At 40.0% G+C, this 24492-nt stretch overlaps 1 protein-coding gene across 2 annotated transcripts in view; it reads right to left on the bottom strand.

The window, feature by feature from the left end:
* Positions 1 to 24492, bottom strand: part of ACOXL (acyl-CoA oxidase like) — a 756489-nt gene that overhangs the window by 226236 nt on the left and 505761 nt on the right. For both annotated transcript variants that reach the window (XM_073557722.1, XM_073557721.1), the window contains exon 13: positions 8469 to 8558. In XM_073557722.1, coding sequence (XP_073413823.1) covers positions 8469 to 8558 — 90 coding nt within the window. The remainder of the gene's footprint in view (positions 1 to 8468; positions 8559 to 24492) is intronic.

Below are 24492 nucleotides of genomic sequence, written 5' to 3'. Positions count from 1 at the left end.
TTTCAAAATCGATGCAGATGTAAAGTAGACATGTGATAAATGTTATTGACTATTTTGTGTTACATAACTCTTTTTAATGGAACAAGAATTAAATTTTAAAAATGTTTGCCAAAGTTCTGATATTTTCACAAATAAAAGCAAATCATATTGAAATTTTTTTACCACTACAATGAAGTACAATATGTCACAAAAAAACAGTCACAGAATCACAGTGATCCATTGAAGCATTTCACAGTTATTACCACAAAGTGACACTGGTCCGAACTGTAAAATTTGACTTGGTTATGAAGATGAAAACAGGCACGGGAGTGAAGAGGTTAAAATAGGTTTCTTGAGGTTTTTCATTGCATTTGTGCGTGCATTTTTTAACATGCGATTTATTGCATTTTAGGAGCCACGTTTTTTGTGCTTGGTGTGTCATGCTTTAAATAAAGCTGCGTTTTTTTTATAAGTACAGTTTTTTTTACTTTGACAAAACTTTATTGACAAACTTAGATGCAGATAACACGTGCTTTTGATCGTTTCTGCGGCGGAAACGCACAAAAAACATATGTACATGTTTTTGCTGTGGATTTTCCGCATCTAATGCACATGTTTGTGAAAGTATTCACCCCCTTCTCTTCAGCTAGTGTTTAAATATATTTGTAATTGTGTGTGATTCATCAGCACTAAATAGTCTAAGTTGGTAAAGTGAAATAAGAAAAATTCTTGATCCCATAAATTTAATTTATGCCTATAACTAAAAATTGGCAAGTTCATATGTATTCACTCCTTTTGGATATGAAGCCTCTAAAAATCTCTATTGAAAGCAATTACTTTAATAAGTCACATGCTTAGTGAACAGGGCCGGTTTTAGACAAAGTGGGGCCCTAGGCAAAAGTTTAAAGTGGGGCCCCAAATGCGAACATTGTAAAATCACACATTTAGGTTACATTACACGAGCAGGATGCGGATACAGGTGGCAGAGGGGCCTGTGCTGGCACTGTGGCCCCCATATTCAGGGGCCTTATATCAGCCAACGGGTCTGCCACTATTAGCATTACACAGGAGCGTTGCTAGGGTCAGAAAAGATTGGGGGGGCCCAAGCCCCAAGACAAAGAGTTGTCCCCCAACCCTCTCAATTTTTTTTTAACACTGCAGATAACACAGCAGGGATCCCAACCATCCTGGATCCAGCGGCACAGTCCCAGCGGGATTGTAGTTTTCTCCGCACTGCGAATCAGCCGCCACTCCCACCTGTCATTTCAGAAGTGTCTGTGTACCGATCGCCATACAATTCCCTTTATGCACAGCACACTCCAGAACAGAAGCACTCCTGGCTGACGTGAACAGTCACATGACTGTGACCTTATCCTATGTAACACCAGAGAGAGCAGTGATAACTCTCTGAGAACAGATAATGTAGTAGATGTCACCTGCAGTCCTATGTAACACCTGTTGTGAGTTCATTTTTCCCTTCACCAGTGAGGTCTGATGAACTCCCTCTTCTGGCGAAGGAAGGTAGTGAGGCTGATTACCAAACAGCTGAGCAGGTAGATGATGACTGGGTCACAGGAACTGATGACTGGATATAAGGCAGCCGACGCCCTGCTGCCTTGCTGGTGATTTTCCTGCTGGATTCTTGGAGACCAGTCTGATCTCTGCTTCTCAAAGCTAAGTTTTGCTCTGCTTTTTGTACACTTTAGTTCTGGTTTTGTTTGCCTTGTTTTTTGGAGTTCAGCCATCCCCGGCCGGGGGTGAGCTGAATTCCATTTTTGTCTCTGATCTGTTGATCTCTGGCTCTGTCTTCAGAATTTACCTGAGTGCTGATATAGTCTTTTGAAGCCTAGCGACTTCAGGGCCTGTTTTTCCTATCAGTCTGTTGGTACATTTTTGGATAGGGTTTTTTGCGGATTGCAGACAGCAGCTTTTCTATCCTGTCCTATTTAGTTAGCTTGGGCCCCATCATTTGCTCAACCTATCTTTCTATCTGTGTTAGTGTTTTTCATCTTGCTTCACAGTCATTACATGTTGGGGGCTGCCTATTGCTTTGGGGTCTGCTCTGGGGCAGTTTAGATTTCCCCTTTCTGTCTTTAGGCTAATTTAGTTCTCCGGCTGTGATCGAGGGGTCTAGGGCACCGTAGGAACCCCCCACGGCTACTGCTAGTTGTTGTGGATAGGTTCAGGGGTCTGCAATCCGATAGCTGCCAACTTCTCTGGTTTTCTGGACTTAGCTATTATTTTTGTTTTTTCCTCCTTCGGTGACTCATCCATAACAAACACCACAGATAGTCTTACTCTGAATCACTATGGCTATCTTCACACGCATTTTTTTCAGTAGCCAAAACCTGTTCTGTTGGCAGTAAAAATGTTGCGTTCAAAACACCTGTTTTTCAGCTTGTTTCTAGTGTTCTTTACACTTTTTTCAGCTTTTTAAAGTGAGGATGTTTGCTTTATCTACAGTTTGTTTAAGGCCACGTTCACACGTTGAGTATTCGGTCAGTATTTCACATCAGTATGTGCAAGTCAAAACCAGGAGTGGGTGATAAATCCAGAAGTGGTGACGGGTTTCTACTATACTTTTCCTCTGATTGTTCCACTGCTGTTTCTGCATTACAAATACTGATGGGAAACACGGACCAAATACTGAACATGTAAACGAGACCTAATAGTTTAATTCACCAAAACCTCTTAAAAAATTGCAGCGAAAAATGCCGATGCAATATCTGCAGCTTTCTTTTTTATATTCTTTCATTGCTTTCTACGGGTGAAAACACACTGAAAGAAGTGACATGCTGCAGATTTAAAAAGTGTTACAGTCCTGAAATTCAGTCAGAAAAAAACCGAGCGCATGCAGGAGATTTCGGAAATCTCATATGTTTTGCTGCACTTTAAAAAGCCGCTCTTGGCCATGTTCATATGCAGAATTTCTGCAGCTTTTTCTTCTGCAAATAAGAAGTTTACAACATTTTACAGCACAAGCAAAGGCTGAGATTTTCAGACATCTCCTGCACACATTTTTATTTTCTCCTGACTGTATTTCACAACTGCAGTGTTTTTAAATCTGCAGCGTGTCACTTCTTTCAGCAATTTTTTTCACCCGTAGAAAGCAATGAAAAAGTTTTAGACAAGCTGCAAATGTCGCAACGTTGTTTTTTGCTGCGCTTTTGGTGAATAAAACGAACTTTATTAAACATGTACTGTAGACAAAATGAATACTAAACACAAAAAAACCCAGCAAAAGCTCTAAGGGTATGTGTCCACAATCAGTGAACTGGATGCTGCGTACATCCACAGCGTCCAACCCGCAGTGGCCAGATGTTACAGCATAGTGGAGGGGATTTCTAGAAATTCCATGTCCACTATGCGTGCACATACGCCCGCACCTCACCCGCAGAGACAGACATGCAGCACGACTCTCCAGACTGCAGCATGTCAATTTATCTTAGGCTAGTTTCACATTTGTGCTTAAGGCCACAGCGTTGGCCTGCGCACGGCCGCCACTAAGCCCCGCCCCTGCCGTGTCTCTGCCAGTACCTCCGCCTACGGGCGCATGACACTGCATGCATCATGCGTCCCCTATCTTTAGCACTGGGGACGCAGGCCGTGCGCAGGTATGCATTTGGTGGCGCATGCGTCCTTTTGACGCTGCGCCGACCAGCGCCAAACGCAACCTGTTGCAATTTGGTGCGGTCGGCGCAGCGTCAAAAGGACGCATGCGCTGCCAAACGCATTCCTGCGCACAGCCTGCGTCCCCAGTGCTAAAGATAGGGGACGCAGGACGCATGCAGCGTCCTGCGCCCGTAGGCGGAGCTACCGGAGGAGGCATGGCAGGGGCGGGGCTTAGCGATGGCCGTGCGCAGGCCGTCGCTGCGTCCTTAAACGCAAATGTGAAACTAGCCTTACATAGATGTGAGTCTCCGCAAAAGAAATCTCACCCGTACAATGTATTGGGTGCGGTGATTCCGCACAGTTCAATGAACACATGCGGAATGACTTGCGTTAAAAAGATGGCAGCACTTTACACGGAGCACATGTCCGCTGCATCCAAAGTGCTGCCATTTCCGGATCTTCTGCACTTACCCTAAAAAATGGGCGTTTTGAAAGCAGTGTTTTTACTGCCAAGAGACCAGGCTTTGGCTGCAAAAAAAATGCACCAAAAACGCTGATTCCTATGCACACCTGTACTATATATATGTATGGTTTACCCTTATTATTTCACATGGGAATTCATTTATTTCTATATCATAAATCCCCTGATTCAGCAGACAATATCCCTGTCTTGTGTCATCCAGACAGTAGTGACAGGAGGTCGCCCTGTCACATTACAAGCAGTGATTAGTGACTGGTCAGAGCTGATGCTGATCACTGCTGTATGTGGCTGTGAATCTTGATCCTACAGCAATCAGCACAGAGCTCCGGGCCACAGTGAGTAAATCACTATACTCTGACCTGTTACTGCTGCTCTTACCAGGTTCTGTGGCTTCACTTAGGCATATCCATTCTCAGGACAGTGCTAGGAGCAGCCATGATCAGGACTCAGGAGGAGACAGAGCTTCAGGTCCTGGCTGTCACTGTGCTGTAATCGGCCCCTCCCCCTCACTCTCAACTTTTAACCTGACTGCAGGGAGAAAGAGACAGGGGGGCTCAAGGGCCTTTGCGAGAGACACTCCAAGACTTCAGAGCAATGCACAGCATTATTCACTGCTGTACACCTCTGGGCACTTCATAAATGGACTGCAGATGCAGGGAGCCCCCTTTGTAGGTGGGGGCCCCGGGCATCTGCCTGGTCTGCCTGGTCCAAACGCCGGCCCTGTTAGTGAATGAAGTCCACCTGTGTGCAATCTTCTGTATTTTTCAGACTATAATACGCACTCTAAATTTTGGGGAGGATGCCATGGGCTTCAGGGAAATGGCTGACTGAGGAGACACTTGTGCAGATTGAGATATAGGCCTACGGAGGTCCATGGCTTTAGGTAAATGGCTGCAGGAAAAGCGATGCATTCTGCTCTGCCTCAACGCGGACATCAGGCCTGCAGCCCCGCACTTATTCTGCCACCGGCTTTCTGAAGGGATCCAATCTCTTGTGATCCAGCTCCACCACTACTGCAATCCCCCAGTAAGTTACATTTGAACTGTAAGACGCACCTTCCATTTTCAAACAAAAATTTTTGGTATGTGTCACATGGTATCAGCCTGATGAAGGGACATAAGCAGTCCCGAAAGCTTGCTTTGTAACAACATTCACTATTATTTGTTAGCCATTAAAAGGTATCATACCCACAAGATTCCTATTTTGTTTCTCTCACTGAGAGCACTTTATATATGGTTTATCTGTAATTGCACACCTTTTCTGAAAGGCCATACAGGCTGCAACACCATTAAGCATGAGGCACCACTAACCAAACAACACTATGAAGACGAAGGAGATTTCCAAACAAGTGGTTGAGAAGTACAAGTCAAAGTTGGGTCATAAAAAAAGTCCCAATTTCTGATGACCGCCCGGAGCACCAACAAATCCATTGTCATCAAATGGAAAGAACATGGTGTCACAACAAACCTGTCAAGAGAGGGCTGCCCAGCAAAACTCTCAGCCCACATAAGGAGGGTATTAATCATAAAGGCAACACGGAGACTAAGGTAACGCTGAAGGAGCTGCAGAGTTTCCAAGCAGAGACTGAGGTATCTGCCCATACTACCACAATAAGCCATACACTCCATAGAGTTGGACTTAATGGAAGGGTGGGCAGAAAAAAAAGCCTTTACTTACACACAAAAATTGCAAGTCTCGCTTTGAATTAACCAAAACACATGTAGGAGACTCTCAAAATCTACAGAGGAAGGTGCTGTGGTCAGGTTGAGACCAAAATTTAACTTTTTTGCCACCAAGGTAAATGCTGTGTCTGGTGCTAAACTTACACATCTCATCACCACAAGAACACCATCCCCACAGTGAAACATGGTGGTGGCAGCATCATGCTGTGGGGGTGTTTTTGGCAGCAGAGACAAGGAATATGGTTCAAATGAGGGGAAGATGCATGGCATGAAATACATGGATAGTCTTGAGCAAAACCTGTTTCAGTCTGTCAGTGTATTGAGACTCGGACTGAGGTTTATCTTCTAAAAAGGCCATGACCCAAAGCATACTGCTAAAGCAACACTTGAGTGGTTTAAGGGGAAATGTGAGAATAGTTTGGAGTGGTCTAGTTAAAGCTCAGACCTTGATTCAATTGAGAATCTGTGGTCAGATTTGAAGATTGCTGTTCACCAGAGGGAACCATCTTAACTTGAAAGTGCTGGAGCAGTTTTGCCTTCAGAAATTGGAAAAAATCCCTGTGATAAGATGTGGAAAGCTCAGAGACTTATCCAAAGTGACTTGCAGCTGTAATTGCCCCAAAAGGAGGCTCTACAAAGTACAGACTTTAGGGGAGTGAAGAGTTATGCACACTGAAGTTTTTCAGTTATTTTGCCCTATTTGTTGTTTCTTCACAATAAAAAGAAAAACAAATGTTCACAGCTGTAGGCATGTTCTTTAATTGAACTGATGCAAATCCTAAAAAAAAACATTGAAACTCCAGGTTGTGAGGTAGCAAAATATTGAAAATGCCAAGGTGGGTGAATACGTTTGTAAGCCACCGTAGACTATAGAAAAATTGCTGTTTGAAGAAGGGGAGGAAAAAGTGAGTTACATTGAATGTTTTTAAAATTATATGTTCTGCTTTCTTTCCCACAATATCATGATGGCTTTTTGTCATGATTGTGGTGAAAAAAATGCATCGCTGCAACATATGAACACACTCTAAAACAAGTTTATGAAAAATACTAAAAACGCTCAATGTCGTCCCCCATACATTGTTAACCGTAACACTAAAATTGGTGTAAAGTAGGCATTAAGACTAAAGAAATGACCATACACAGAAAACACCAACACAGGCACAAGACAAATCTAATTACATAAAGCCCTATATAAAGTGCTAGATATAACCCCAAGGATTCCCTTACTGGCCGCAGAGGTTGGCACCCTGTAGTGTACAAGGATGCATCGATCAACGATGACTATCCCTATTTGCCCCTATAATATTCTTATATACTCATAAAAATAATATTAAATGCATCAATCCCCCAATAGGTTATTAGACTTATATATAGTATCTTAGAAACACTAAACCACGCTAATAGGCTTTTAGATATACAAAAGCAATACTACTTTGAGACTGTCAGACATCCTTGAATACATAATCATACAGAAAGACAGTCAATTGCTGAATAAAACCACCCCACTGGTCTTCTAAACTCAATGAGAGCGAGGATTTAAATCAATGAAATACAATTTTCCCATAAATATTTATCAAATTTACTCGTTCTCCTCTACAGCAAACTGCAGATCAGACATCACATTTAATATCCCAAAAAATAAGGGGCAAGATGATTCTCTCCAGGTATCTACTTGCCAATTTAGCTTCTACACAAAAAAAAAAGCATACAAGAAAAAGTATTATATATCTGAATATCTTTCTTGAAGTATAAAGCTAGCCATACATTACATATTTTATCAGGCTACTTTGAAAATTACTTATTGGTTTGCCTACACCAGGATGGCTCAATCTTTTTATTGGTGTCTCGCGAGCCAAAAAACAGAAAAAAACATTTTTTAAACATCATCACTCTATCTTACAATTTGCCTCCTGAACCCAGTGGAACATTAATATTAGCCCCATATCAATTGGTTATAATGCTTAATCAGAGATTGGTAAAATCACAGAGATTCCTTTGCAACTTATCACAGCAGCGTCCCCAGCTGCACCTTACTGACTGGGTGGGTGACAACGTTAGAAGTACTGGGCTTAAGAATAACTCTGACAATTGGCAGCTACGCCTGAGTGTTGTTCTGTGACCTGAGCTCGTCTTCTAGCAAATACCGTAAATCATAACACAATTTTAGCCTGCCCCAATGTGCACGTGTTGTTTGACATGAATGACTGCACCTGACAAAATAACTGTAAAAATCAAACACAGCTGATTGACCCTGTCAAGGATACTGGCCTTTGGTTGGCATTTATCACACTAGTTTGTGCCGCTAAATGGTGCAAGTAAAAATCATAAGGTCCCATAACAGGAGTCATTTCTTATCCTTCTCTTCCCACACAAAAAAAAAATGGTGGATTAAACTCATGGAATGGCACATAGGCAAAGCAGAAGACTGGGAGCCGAGCTGCCAGGGCATGAAATGGGGCATATACTAGAGGATCAGGCACTTGGCCCAATTCAATTACATTAGTATAGTTGAGAAGTTACTATTTACAGCTAATATAAGCTTTTTTTTGCATTTGTATCAATGTACACTGTGTCACATTACAGAAAATGAGCTCAGTGAAAATTGTGTCCTAAAAAGAAATATGGTGTGCAATGTGATACGGCGCTCCTTCCTGCTTTGCCAGGCATTGTTCCATTAGTCATCACAATATCTGTAAAAAGAAGAAGAAACATACCTGTAGCATAACAACATTGTCACCCTCAAACGTGACAAATACATCAGAGTCACATTTCAAGCCAGGAATTCGGTTCTCCATCATAAAACCCTGCAAGAACATGATAAAACATCAGTTTATTTTTTTTTTTTATAAATGAGCAATCTAAAAAAATATTGTTTCACAAATTAACAATCAGTGTTAAACAAAATTAGTGTTTTCAAGTTAACCTGACACCAAATTCATGTTACCCGTACCATGAGCAGCAAGAATCCGTCACTGTCTGTGTTACATGCAGCCATGTATGTTTTACTCTAAAATGTGCTGTGTTTTCAAGAGAACGTACTTTGATGAGCTGGCCGTGGTTCATGGATCTGGAGTTACTAGTCCTACAGGCCAGTCCCTGGGGGCTTCTCCCCACCTAGACTGACAGGTGACTACGCCCTGTACACACAAGAGGCACCTGTCAGCCATGGCGAGCTGGGTTGGGAGAAACTGCGGTTGGGAACGAGCCTCTTGGGCTACTCATCCAAGACACAATATCAAATAATCAGCTGATTTTCTGGTGCGCATAGTAGACAAGGAGGGATATTTGCCATAAACAAGACACCTAAATGAAATGCATATACTTCGTGCATTAACAGGCATTTCAGAATATGCACCAACGCAAAGATCTTTTCCAGACGTAATCCAGTTTTCTTTTATTGAAAGACCATAAAAACACAGCAGTGAATAATTTCAGAGCTTTAGCCCAGCACAGATGTTTTGAAATAATTTTTTATTAGTTAAAATAAACCACAAAAACAGAAAATGAACACGAAGTGCAGAAAGAGGTGAGGTGCAAGCAGCTGTGTGCATTGTGATGTGTAGTGGAAAATGTGAGGATTTGCAGCGGGGTCACGTGACTGTGGCAGATTTTGACATTTCAAGCCAACAATAAAATACAATATGTAAACAAAAAGGGACGGGATAAAAGTGAAGCAATTTGCACTATGTCAATTCCAGGAATAATCATACTTAGAGGACCATAGCTTTGTATCAACGATATTCTCTAGGTCAATTTCAGTCACTTATGAATTTCAAAGTGACTCATTGAAAACCATAGAGCAACCTACATTGCCCATCTATTTAACAACATTTAGACAAAAAGATCTAGTTCTGCTGCGCTGAAGCTGAACCTAACCTTACATAGGACTATTTTCGGATGAACATGCTGATTCATGGGCCTGGAATGTAAGCATCTTGCTATGTGCATAAGAACAGACTGCACCACCTCGTCTACAAAATTGACGGGACCAGTGAATGCTGCAAACTCATGTCCCTAAGGGTATGTACACACGTTGCGGATTGGGCTCAGGAATTTCCTGAGTGGATTCTGCATCTCTTGTCAGAATCCGCAGGTCAAAATCCACGCGTTTTTATGCGGATTTAATGCGAATTTTAAGTGGATTGTCATACAATTTTTGGCCTGCAGTTTTCTATAATGAAATGGGTGTAGAAATGCAGCGGAATCTGAGCAAAGAATTGACATGCTGCAGAAAATTAACTGCTGCGGATTCCGCGCAGATTTTTCTGCAGCATGTGCACAGCAATTCTATTTTTCCATTAGTTAACATTGTATGGTCAAACACTTGCGGATCTGCTGCGGATCCGCAACAAATCCGCAACGTGTGCACATACCCTAACAGATCATTGGATAAAAACTGTGAGACTTGTAGCAATGAAAAGCATTCTAAGTTTACTGAAAAAAAATACATTGGAGATTTGACTAACTGTTACAAGGTGGGAAAAATGTAATTAAAAATTGTCAGGGGACGTAACTCCACTGCCTCCAATCATCAGGACACTTTACAGAATTGACTGACGAGTGATGAACAAGGCCTCGGCTGCTTTCACTATTGGCCAGTTGCCCCACTGTGTGTATAAATATTGTGACAAAGTCACTGGCAAGGTGCTGGAGGCGAGATATGTATTGCTGCGTTTATTGGCTTCAGTGCTATAAAAACCCAGAAGCTTTCCTCTAGCACATTAAGTGTTGCGAGGGGTTAAAAGTCAATTAGTTTAAAGGGCTGGGTTTTTGCAGACAACCATAGAGCTGGTGAGAGACTGTCTACCTTATCTCCATCCCAGGGAGTGATCTGGGGCTTAAATAGCTGGCCTCCAGAGGAACTCTTGGTTCAGTGTCTGGAGCGGAACACTCCAGAGAAGTGTTTTGTGTTTTGCTTATACCTGAACTGTGGCTCCCGCTAACCCTGAGCAGGGTTAGTTTTGCCCAGAGGGCTGTGTTTATTTTATCATTATTTTTTATTTATATAGCGCCATTAATTCCATGGTGCTGTACATGAGAAGGGGGTTACATACAAAGTTATAGACATCGTTAACAGTAAACAAATTTACAATGACAGACTGGTGCAGAGGGGAGAGGACCCTGTCTTTGCGGACTAACATTCTACAGTATAGTGGGAAAGAGACAGAAGGTCGAGGGTGCAGTAGCTCTGGTGGTGACGAGGCGGCAGCTCAGGCAGTGGGGAGGCGGCAGAATGGTTATTGCAGACTGTAAGCTTTCCTGAAAAGATGGGTTTTCAGATTCCGTTTGAAGGATCCGAGAGTGGTCGATAATCGGACGTGTTGAGGCATGGAATTCCAGAGGATAGGGGATATTCAGGAGAAATCTTGGAGGCGGTTGGAGGAGAGCAGGAGGTCTTGGGAGGATCGAAAATTACGTGAGGGATGATATTGGGAGATTAGTTCAGAGATATACGGAGGGGAAAGGTTGTGGATGGCTTTGTAGGTCAGTGTTAGTAGTTTGAACTGGATTCGTTGGGGAATTGGGAGCCAATGGAGGGATTTGCAGAGGGGAGAGATGGGGGAGTAGCGAGGAGAGATGTGGATTAGTCGGGCAGCAGAATTGAGGACAGACTGGAGTGGTGCAAGAGAGTTAGCAGGGAGGCCACAGAGGACAGTGTTGCAGTAGTCAAGGTGGGAGAAGATGAGGGCATGTACAAGAGTTTTAGTAGATTGAGGGCTGAGGAAGGAATGGATTCTGGAAATTTTTTGAGTTGGAGGTGACAGGAGGTGGCAAGAGTTTGGACGTGTGGTTTGAAGGACAGGGCAGAGTCGAGAGTTACTCCGAGGCAGCGGATTTCAGGTGCGGGAGAGAGCGCGTTGCTGTTTGCCATAATAGATAGATCGGGTAGGGAAGATACGTGAGATGGAGGAAAGATAATGAGTTCAGTTTTGTCTACAATGAGTTTTAGTAGGCGAGAGGTTAAAAAGGAGGATATGGCTGATAGACACTCCAGGATTCTGGACAGCAGAGAGGTGACATCTTATTTTCCCTTCAGCTCGGTTTATCCTGCACCTTAATAAACCTAGAATATTCTTAAAGAGACGGTATATATAGACACACACACATACCTACATACATATAACCACAATGGGAAAAATAAGTATTTGATACACTGCTGATTTTGCAAGTTTTCCCACCTACAAAGAATGGAGGGGTCTCTGTAATTTTTATTGTAGGTACACTTTAACTGTGAGAGAGCCAGAATATAAAAATAAAAAAAAGAAAATCACATTGCATGATGTTAAAATAATGAAATTGCATTTTACTGCATTAAATAAGTTTTTTATCACCTAGCAACCAGCATGAATTCTGGCTCTCACAGACCTGTTAGTTTTTCTCTAATAAGCCCTCCTACTCTGCACGTATTACCTGTATTAATTGTACCTGTTTAAACTAACTGTATAAAAGACACCGATCCACACAATCAGACTCCAACCTCTCCACCATGGCCAAGACCAAAGAGTTGTCTAAGAATGTCAGAGACAAATTTGTAGACCTGCACAATGATGGGATGGGCTACAGAACAATAGGCAAACAGCTTGGTGAGAAGGCAACTGTTGCCACAATTATTAGAAAATGGGGTAAGGATGAGAAAGGTCAGGGATCATCCCAGAACTACATGGGAGGACCTGATCAATGACCTGAAGAGAGCTGGCATCACAGTCTCAAACATTACCAATAGTAACAGACAGAGGCTGGCTGGCAAATTTTAGCCAGGGGGCAAGCACAAAGCACTGGTCTACGAGTTGCATTGACCAATCTTTAACCTGTTCACCACAGGCTGCTGTATAAAATAGCAGAGGTAGGAAGGCTTTAAAAAAAACACAGAACAATTCTACAAATCTAGTCCAAACACTTTGCTTTAACACGCAGCACAGGAAGGCCAATCTCCAGTACCAACAACAAACGACTATTAAGCAAAGCATCTCCAAACAGCAAGGAAGCAGAGCTTTCACTGCCAAGACAGAGAGGGTCTGGCTAGATTTTATAAAGAGAGGCAATGACCAGATCAGAAGCAGCTGAAAATGATGAAGCCCCAGGTTTCTGACCAGCATAGAAAGGGTTGTTAACCTGTTCAGTACCAAAGGAAAACAAATCAATTTAATACGGCTCACAAACAGACAGGCAAAGGTCGGGATCAGACATGCGACAGTTAGCAAACACAAAGTACCATAAAAACACTGGAGTGATGATTGTTGGAAATGAGCCTCTATACACCTATGAAGATATTGAATTACAAACCAGACGTTTGCAGCTATAATAGTCATTTACCACATTAACAATGTATAGAGTGTATTTCTGAATCATTTAATGTTATATTCATTGGAAAAAAATATTTTTGTTTTTCAAAAATAAGGAAATTTCTAAGTGACCCTAAACTTTCGAACGGTAGTGAATATATCAGGAAATACAGGAACAGACTACATTTTAACATAAAATTGTGAGAAAACCAGTGGTTATGATTCAATTCCAATTATTTTCTACTTCACAGAAAGACTAAAGATGTGCATCGAGGTGTCAACCTAATCTCATAAAATGTTTCACAGAATAAACTTAACCCCCCCTTTGTTAGCCTCTTCACGACTTTGGACGTATGGGTACGTCCAAGGTCCAGTCCGTGCATTTGATGCCGGCTCCAGCACTGAGCCTACATCTTTGACCCGATCAGCTATAATATGCCTCTAAGGCCGATTTCTCATTTGCGCTTTATAGCGCAGCGACGGCCTGCGCACGGCCGCCGATAAGCCCCGCCCCCTGCCGGCTGCCTGCCCGCCCCTTCCAGTCATCGCCGCCTACTAGCGCACATGGACGCTTGCGATCTGCGCACCCTATCTTTAACATAGGGTGCGCAGATCGTGCGCTGGCCGTGCGCTACCAGGATTTCGCCGTGCGCTGCGCACTTTTGAAGGTGCGCCCGTGTGCGCCGAACGCAGCATGTTGCATTTCGGCGTGCACGGCGCACCTTCAAAAGGGGTTGAAAAAAAAGTTTAACCCCTTTACCCCCAAGGGTGGTTAATGATCAGGCCAATTTTTACAATTCTGACCACTGTCACTTTGAGGTAATAACTCGGGAATGCTTCAACGGATCCCACTGATTCTGAGATTCTTTTCTCGTGACATATTATACTTAAAATTTATTTGATATGACTTGCATTTATTTACGAAAAAAACAAAAATTTGGCGAAAATTTTCAAAATTTTGCAATTTTCCAAATTTGAATTTTCAGGTCCTTAAATCAGAGATATGTCACAGAAAATAGTTAATAAATCACATTTCCTACATGTCTAATTTACATCAACACAATTTTAGAACCAAATTGATTTATTTGTTAGGAAGTTACAATTTCTAATTTTTACAACAAAATTTACAAAACCACATCACATTTGAAGTCACTTTGAGGGGTCTATATAATAGAAGAAACACAAAAGTGACACCATTCTAAAAACTGCACCCCTCAAGGAACTCAAAACCACATTCAAGAAGTTTATTAACCCTTCAGGTGCTTCACAGAAATGTTTGGATTGTGAAAAAAAATGAACATTTAATTTTTATTCGCAAAAAAATTACTTCAGATCCATTTTTTTTTAATTTCAACAAGGGTAACAGAAAAAATGGACCCCAAAATTTATTGTGTAATTTCTCCTGAGCATGCCGATACCCAACATGAGGGAGAAAACTATTGTTTGGGCATGCGGCAGAGCTCATAAGGGACGGAGCGTCATTTGTCTTTTTGAATGCAAAATTTGCTGGAACAACTGGAGGATGCCATGTCGAGCTTCTGATGTGCCTAAACAGTGAAAATCCCCCACAAGTGATGTCATTTTAGAAACTAGACCCCTAAAGGAATGTATTTAGATGCAAGGTGAGCACCTTGAACCCCCAGGTGCTTCACAGAAGTTTATAACGTTGAGCCGTAGAAATAAAAAAAAAAAATCAAATTTTCCCCACAAATAAGTTTTTAGCACAAAATATTGCATATTCATAAGGGTAAAAAGAGAAATTGAACCATACAATTTGTTGTGCAATTTCTCCTGAGTACGCCGATACCCAATATGAGGGAGAAAACTACTGTTTGGGTGCACGACAGGGCTTGGAAGGGAAGGAGCATCATCTGACTTTTTGAATGTAAAATTTCCTGGAATCATTAGCGGACGTCATGTCCTATTTGGAGAGCCCCTGATAAGCCTAAACAGTGGAAACCCCCCACAAGTAACCGCATTTTGGAAACTAGATCCCCCAAGGCATGTATTTAGATGTGTGGTGAGCACCTTGAACGCCCAGGTGCTTCAAAAAGTAGAAGTTTATAAATTTGAGCTGTGAAAATAAAAAAAATCATATTTTCCTCACAAAAATGTTATTTTATCCCCAAATATTGCATTTTCAAAAGGGTAACAGGAGAAATTGCACCATACAATTTGTTGTGCAATTTCTCCTGAGTATACCGATACCCCATACGTGGGGGCAGCGTCCGGAGAACCGGTGGATTCTCCGGTGGGCCCTGGCATCTGGTGGGCCCTGGCACCTGCTGGCATACAGGGCCAGCAGTTGCCTAGGGCCCCCAGCTGCTATGGGGGCCCCTGCCAGCGGAGCAGCAGCGGGTGTCAGGAGGCAGGAGTGTCCCCGCTGCTAAAGAGAAATGAATATTCACTGCGAAGCAGTGAATATCATTTCAGGTCTCCACCCCCAGAGGCCCCGCCCCCAGCCCAGTAAGCCGCTCTGCAGACTACAGCTGTAAATCAGGGCCGGCGCCGCCCTCAGTCCTCTCTGCTCCTGGCTCACAGCCAGTGCGCGATGACGTCACTACATCGCGCACCCGCTGTGTGTCTGGCAGAGGGGGCAGCTCCTGACACTGAAGCCGGCTGCCGGAATCAGCGTGGGAGCGAGGAGGAGAGGTGAGTATTGTGTTTTGTTTTGTTTTTTATAGCTCTCTCTATCTGTCTCTCTCTCTATCTATCTCTATATATCTATCTCTATCTTTCTATCTCTATCTATTATCTATATCTATCTATCTCTATATCTATTATCTCTATATTTATTATCTATCTAGCTACCATCTATATCTATCTATCTTTATCTATATATATATCTCTATCTAATATCTATATCTATCTATCTCTATACCTATCTATCTATTTATCTATCCGTTATCTATCTCTATATCTTTTCTCTGTATCTATCTATCTCTATATCTATTTCTCTCGCTATCTATCGCTCTATCTCTATATCTATCTCCATATCTATCTTTATATCTATATATCTATCTCTATCTATCTCTATATTTCTCTCTATATCTCTATATCTCTCTCTATAGCTATCTATCTATATATCTCTATCTATCTCTATATCTATCTCTCTGTATATCTATCTATCGCTCTATCTCTATATCTATCTTTCTATCTCTATATCTATCTATCTTTATCTATTTATCTCTATATCTTTTCTCTGTATCTATCTCTCTCTATATCTATATCTATCTATCTCTATATATATCTATTATCTCTATATCTATATCTATTTCTCTCTATATCTCTCTCTATATCTATCTATCTCTATATCTATCTCTCTGTATATCTATCTATCTTTCTATCTCTATATCTATCTTTCTCTATCTATCTATCTATTTATCTCTATCTATCTCTATATCTATCTTTCTATCTCTACATCTATCTCTATATCTATCTCTATATCTGTTTCTCTCTATATCTATCTCTATATCTCTCTCTCTATAGCTATCTATATATTATCTCTATATCTATCTATCTATATATTATCTCTATATCTATCTATCTCTATATCTATCTGTTATCTCTATATCGATATCTATCTCTATATCCATATCTATCTCTATATCTATCTATCTATCTCTATATCTATCTTTCTATCTAACACTATATCTCTATATCTATCTCTATATCTCATTATCTATCTATCTATCTCTATCTCTCTCTTTATCTATCTATTGATCTATCCATCTATCTCTATATCTATCTCTATATCTATCTATTATATCTATCTATTATCTCTATTATCTATATCTATCTATCCATCTATCTAGCTATCTCTATCTATCTCTATATCTCTCTATATCTATCTATCTTTCTAACTCTATATCTATCTATCTCTATATCTAGCTATTATCTCTATATATATCTCTATACCTATCTATCTATTTATCTATCCGTTATCTATCTCTATATCTTTTCTCTGTATCTATCTATCTCTATATCTATTTCTCTCGCTATCTATCGCTCTATCTCTATATCTATCTCCATATCTATCTTTATATCTATATATCTATCTCTATCTATCTCTATATCTATCTCTATATCTATATCTATTTCTCTCTATATCTATCTCTATATCTCTCTCTATAGCTATCTATCTATATATCTCTATCTATCTCTATATCTATCTCTCTGTATATCTATCTATCGCTCTATCTCTATATCTATCTTTCTATCTCTATATCTATCTATCTTTCTCTATCTATTTATCTCTATATCTTTTCTCTGTATCTATCTCTCTCTATATCTATATCTATCTATCTCTATATATATCTATTATCTCTATATCTATATCTATTTCTCTCTATATCTCTCTCTATATCTATCTATCTATCTATTTATCTCTATCTCTATATCTATCTGTATATCTATCTATCTTTCTATCTCTATATCTATCTATCTATCTATTTATCTCTATATCTATCTTTCTATCTCTACATCTATCTCTATATCTATCTTTCTAGCTATCTCTATATCTATATCTATCTATTATGTCTATCTATCTAGCTATCTCTATTATCTATATCTACCTATCTCTATATCTATCTGTTATCTCTATATTTATTATCTATCTTTATCTATCTATCTATCTCTATCTATTATCTATATCTATCTCTCTATCTATTTATCGATCTCTGTATCTATCTCTCTCTATATCTACCGCTCTCTCTATCTCTATCTATCTTTATATCTATATCTATCTATCTCTATATCTAACTATTATCTCTATATCTATCTACCTATCTATCTCTATATCTATCTCTATATCTGTTTCTCTCTATATCTATCTCTATATCTCTCTCTCTATAGCTATCTATATATTATCTCTATATCTATCTATCTATATATTATATCTCTATATCTATCTATCTATCTCTATATCTATCTGTTATCTCTATATCGATATCTATCTCTATATCTATCTATCTCTATATCTATCTTTCTATCTAACACTATATCTCTATATCTATCTCTATATCTCATTATCTATCTATCTCTATCTCTCTCTTTATCTATCTATCTATTGATCTATCCATCTATCTATATATCTATCTCTATATCTATCTATTATATCTATCTATTATCTCTATTATCTATATCTATCTATCCATCTATCTAGCTATCTCTATCTATCTCTATATCTCTCTATATCTATCTATCTTTCTAACTCTATATCTATCTATCTCTATACATATCTCTATATCTAGCTATTATCTCTATATATATCTCTATATCTATCTTTCTATATCTATCTGTCTCTATATCTATCTATCTCTATATCTATTATCTCTATATCTATCTCTATATATATCTCTATATCTATTTTTATTTATAGCCATCTATCTATATATATTTATCTCTATATCTATCTATATATGTCTATATTATTATTATTATTATTATATCTGTATATCTCTGTCTATTATCTATCTCTATCTATTATCTATCTCTATATCTTTCTATCTATAGCTATCTATCTCTATATCTATCTATCTATCCATTATCTATTTTCTATCTATCTCTATATCTATCTACCTATCGATCTATCTATCTATATTTCTTTCTATATCTATCTTTATATCTATCTCTATCTATCTCTATGAATCTTTCTATCTATATCTATCCATTATCTACTTTCTATCCATTATCTACTATCTATCTCTATATCTATCTATTTCTACATCTATCTTTCTATCTATATCTATCTAACTCTATATATCTATATAGCATTATACCCTATGAGGTGGTGCATTATTCCCTATGACGGGGTGCATTATTCCCTATGAGGGGGGCAGTATTATACCCTATGAGGGGGCAGCATTATACCCTATGAGGAGGCAGCATTATACCCTATGAGGAGGCAGCATTATACCCTATGAGGAGGGCAGCATTATTCCCTATGACGGGGTGCATTATTCCCTATGAGGGGGGCAGTATTATACCCTATGAGGGGGGCAGTATTATACCCTATGAGGGGGCAGCATTATACCCTATGAGGGGGTGCATTATTCCCTATGAGTGGGTGCATTATTCCCTATGAGGGGGGCAGTATTATACCCTATGAGGGGGGCAGTATTATACCCTATGAGGGGGTGCATTATACCCTATGAGGGGGTGCATTATACCCTATGAGGGGGTGCATTATTCCCTATGAGGGGGGCAGTATTATACCCTATGAGGGGGGCAGTATTATACCCTATGAGGGGGTGCATTATACCCTATCATTATACCCTATGAGGGGGCAGTATTATACCCTATGAGGGGGGCAGTATTATACCCTATGAGGGGGGCAGTATACCCTATGAGGGGGTGCATTATACCCTATCATTATACCCTATGAGGGGGGCAGTATTATATTCTATGAGATGGCTGCATTATATTCTATGAGATGGCTGCATTATATTCTATGAGGGGTCTACATTATATTCTATGAGGGGGCTGCTTTATATTCTATGAGGGGGCTACCCCAACTCCTGCTACATAATTAAGACATGTACAACCTTATATTATACCCGGATATTAGTGTGTTTTACCGCACAATTGGTGGTCTGGTATTTAACTCTATGCAGCTACATAGTGGGCCCCAAGAATGATTTTCTCTGGTGGGCCCAAGGTGTTCCAGTCCGACGCTGCGTGGGGGAATACTACTTTTGAGGCACAGTGCAAAGCTCAGAAGGGAAGTGGCGTCATATTGGAGTTCAGATTTTGATGGAATGGCTTGAGGGTGCCATGTCACATTTGTAGAGCCCCTGAGGTGCCAGAACAACAGAAACCCCCTAAATGTGAACTAATTTTAAAACTACACTCCCCAATTAATTCATCTAGTGGTGCACTGATCATATTGACACCACATGTGTCTCACAGAATTTTATGCCACTAAAAGGTGAAGAAAGAATAATTTACATTTTTACCACTAAAATGTTGTTTTAGCCCCAAGTTTTTAATTTTTTCTAAGGGCCAATAGGAAATTTTTTTTTTTTACAACAAACTGAGTGCGCCAATACCCTACATGTAATCGGAAAATATTTTTCCGACACAGTGCAAAGCTCAAAAGGTAAGGAGCGCCAGATTTTACTGTTATGATTTGCAAGTGCCATGACCCACTGGGAGAGCCTATGAGGTGCCAGAACAGCAGAACACCCCATAAGTGACCACATTTTACAAAATACACCTCTTAATTTATCTAGCGGTACAATGATCATATTGACACCATGGGTGTGTCACAGAATTTTATACCACTGGGCAGTGAAGAAAAAATAACTACATTTTTACCACAAAAATTTTGTTTTAGCCCCAGATTTTACATTTTCACACAAGAAGTGGGTAAAAATGGCACCAAAATTTGTCCCACAATATCTAATGAACATGGTATTACCACCCCATACATTGCTGTACTGTATTATTTAGCCATACAGAGAGACTCGGGAGGAACAAAGCGCTATTTGCATCCTGGAGCGCAGATTTTCCTAGAACAGTTTACGGACTCCATATACAGAGCCCCTAATTGCTAGAAGAGCAGAATCTCCCATCAAGTGACCCCATTTTGGAAACTATACACCCCTATGGGAAATTTATCTACAGGTGTGGTAACGATTTTGACTCCATGGGTGTCTTCCAGTAACAAAAGCAGCAATAATGTTACCGAGTGAAAATTGCAAAGTGCGGTTATAGTGACTAGTATGTTGCAGTCACTAGCACATTATGCCCAGCCCGTACTTCTGGAGGCTTGCACTGATAAGTTAGGCGGGCTCTCATCGCTTCAGATATGCCGGTACACTGTGGGGCTCAGAAGGGCGGGGCATTTGGATTTGAGAGTGCAGAATTTGCAGAATATCTTTTGGCGGGTGAGGAGAAATTTTGCTTTTCCAGAGCCTTTATGCGACCAGTAACGTGGAAGCCCCCTATGTGGATTGAGCTGAAGCTTTTATTGGGAACATTTTACATAATATTTGGGATTACAGTTATCCGGCGCTCTACGCTGACCACTTATGGTACTTTGGGGTTAGCATCTAAATCTCTGAATGACGTGATTCAGATGAAACCCCTGAAGGATCCATTCACTATAACGAGGAAGCAGAATTATTCTGGTCTCCGTCTGGCCTCTGTTCAGCAATGTCTTTCTTTTAAGAAGTGCACAAAATTGAGGAAATGGCACTTTTATGCAATCCTAAAAAGACGGACACCGCCAGATCAGAGACCAGACAGCATCCACAGTGCTTCTATCTGCCTCATTATAGGCAATCTTTCGCCAGAGGTTCCGTCTGAATCACATATTTCAGAGATTTATAGGGAAATCCCGATGCAATCAGCGCAGGATAAATGTGCGCCGAGTCTTACTGCGATCTTTGGGAGGCAGAATGAAAAAATTAACAGCATGCGAAGAATTGGTTTTATTTATTTTTTAACGCAAAAAAGGGAAAGGGAATGGAAGTCAGCACACCACATCCAGAAGCACCTTGCTGTATCAGGTGAAGCCTTAAGGAGTCGTCCCAGTCCAGGACATAGAAAAAAATCAAAGATGAAGGCGGTCATCCAGCAGCATATGTCCACTATGTAATTTGATGATCCGGTTGAAAAATAAAAAAAAAAAATAGGCTTTTATTATCTCAACAAAAGAAATATAAAAATTGGCCACCTAGGAGTATGGCATGTATAGAAACCTGTGCCTTAATCATGGTGTATATCACTACATACTGAACAAGATTCTAATAAACTTCCCCCAGGCTATTTTTTATTCCAATCAGATCATCAATTTACATAGTGGATATTTGCCACTGGAGGGCCGCCTTCAAATTTGATTTCTAGTTATTTTTTACGCCGTTCCTCATGCGGTATGTGATTAGGTGATTTTATTCTTCGGGACGGTGCGATTACAGCGATACCAGACTTATATCGGGTTTTTAAGTTTGGCTGCTGGTTGCAAAAAATAGTTTTTGCATCACCACATTTTGAGAGCTATAATTTTTCCAAATTTTGGCCCACAGAGTTATGTGAGGGCTTGTTTTTTTGCGGGACGAGTTGACGTTTTTATTGGTACCATTTTTGGGAAACATGACATTTTTTGATCACTTTCTATTCTGATTTTTTTGGGAGGTAGAATGAACAAAAACCAACAATTCAGGAATTATTTTTTGGTGGTGGAGGGGGGGTGTTATGCCGTTCCAGGTGTGGTAAAATTGATAAGGCAGTGTCAGTATGATTACAGCTATAACTTTTTTTTATTTTTCCACTGATGGAGCTGTATGGTGGCTTGCTTTTGCAGAACAAGATGACGTTTTGAGAGGTACCATGTTTTTATATATATATACAGTCATATGTAAAAGTTTGGGCACCCCTATTAATGTTAACCTTTTTTCTTTATAACAATTTTGGTTTTTGCAACAGGTATTTCAGTTTCATATATCTAATAACTGATGGACTCAGTTATATTTCTGGATTCAAATGAGGTTTATTGTACTAACAGAAAATGTGCAATCTGCATTTAAACAAAATTTGACCGGTGCAAAAGTATGGGCACCCTTATCATTTTCTTGATTTGAACACTCCTAACTACTTTTTACTGACTTCCTGAAGCACTAAATTGGTTTTGTAACCTCATTGAGCTTTGAACTTCATAGCCAGGTGTATCAAATCATGAGAAAAGGTATTTAAGGTGGCCACTTGCAAGTAGTTCTCCTATTTGATTCTCCTATGAAGAGTGGCATCATGGGCTCCTCAAAACAACTCTCAAATGATCTGAAAACAAAGATTATTCAACATAGCTTTTCAGGGGAAGGATACAAAAAGTTGTCTCAGAGATTTAACCTGTCAGTTTCCACTGTGAGGAACATAGTAAGGAAATGGAAGAACACAGGTACAGTTCTTGTTAAGCCCAGAAGTGGCAGGCCAAGAAAAATATCAGAAAGGCAGAGAAGAAGAATGGTGAGAACAGTCAAGGACAATCCACAGACCACCTCCAAAGACCTGCAGCATCATCTTGCTGCAGATGGTGTCACTGTGCATCGGTCAACAATACAGCGCATGCATAACGCCTTTTTGTATGACCAAACAACTCAATCTTTGTTTCATCAGTCCACAGGACCTTCTTCCAAAATGTAACTGGCTTGTTCTAATGTGCTTTTGCATACCTCAGGTGACTCTGTTTGTGGCGTGCTTGCAGAAACGGCTTCTTTCGCATCACTCTCCCATACAGCTTCTCCTTGTGCAAAGTGCGCTGTATTGTTGACCGATGCACAGTGACACCATCTGCAGCAAGATGATGCTGCCGGTCTTTGGAGGTGGTCTGTGGATTGTCCGTGACTGTTCTCACCATTCTTCTTCTCTGCCTTTCTGATATTTTTCTTGGCCTGCCACTTCTGGGCTTAACAAGAACTGTACCTGTGTTCTTCCATTTCCTTACTATGTTCCTCACAGTGGAAACTGACAGGTTAAATCTCTGAGACAACTTTTTGTATCCTTCCCCTGAAAAGCTATGTTGAATAATCTTTGTTTTCAGATCATTTGAGAGTTGTTTTGAGGAGCCCATGATACCACTCTTCATAGGAGAATCAAATAGGAGAACTACTTGCAAGTGGCCACTTTAAATACCTTTTCTCATGATTTGATACACCTGGCTATGAAGTTCAAAGCTCAATGAGGTTACAAAACCAATTTAGTGCTTCAGGAAGTCAGTAAAAAGTAGTTAGGAGTGTTCAAATCAAGAAAATGATAAGGGTGCCCATACTTTTGCACCGGTCAAATTTTGTTTAAATGCAGATTGCACATTTTCTGTTAGTACAATAAACCTCATTTGAATCCAGAAATATAACTGAGTCCATCAGTTATTAGATATATGAAACTGAAATACCTGTTGCAAAAACCAAAATTGCTATTAAGAAAAAAGGTTAACATTAATAGGGGTGCCCAAACTTTTACATATGACTATATATATATATATATATATATATATATATACACACACATACACTTTTTATTGTGTTTTATTCCACTTCTTGTTTGGCGGTATGATGATAAAGCAATTTTTTGTCTTTTTTTATTTACTTTTTTTATGGTGTTCACTAAAGGGGTTAACTAGTGGGACAGTTTTGCGCAAAAAACCTGACCAGCACCTCCATATAGTGTGTACAGGTGCCTAATGCAATGAATACATAACTTGCAAAAAGAAGTAACACAGCAGCACTCTGCAGAGACCAATATATATGTGAACACAATATCTATCATAATTGCTGCGTAAACTGTAATAAAAAGTAAAAAAAAATTAAAAAAGTTACTTACAAAAGTGAAGGTTCGTAGCGCATAAATTGGCCAATTCATGTGAGCCCATCAACTGTGACAAGGTGACACTTCTTTGATGGGTCCTATCATCTAAAACATCTCTCTTGTGCCATAAGTCTACAGTGTGAATGGGAAA

The sequence above is a fragment of the Dendrobates tinctorius genome, unplaced genomic scaffold (genome assembly GCF_039654945.1).
Source record: "Dendrobates tinctorius isolate UK_male_01 unplaced genomic scaffold, ASM3965494v1 ptg000250l, whole genome shotgun sequence".
NCBI classification, from domain to species: Eukaryota; Metazoa; Chordata; class Amphibia; order Anura; family Dendrobatidae; genus Dendrobates; species Dendrobates tinctorius.
This window is presented reverse-complemented; position numbering and strand designations above follow the sequence as displayed.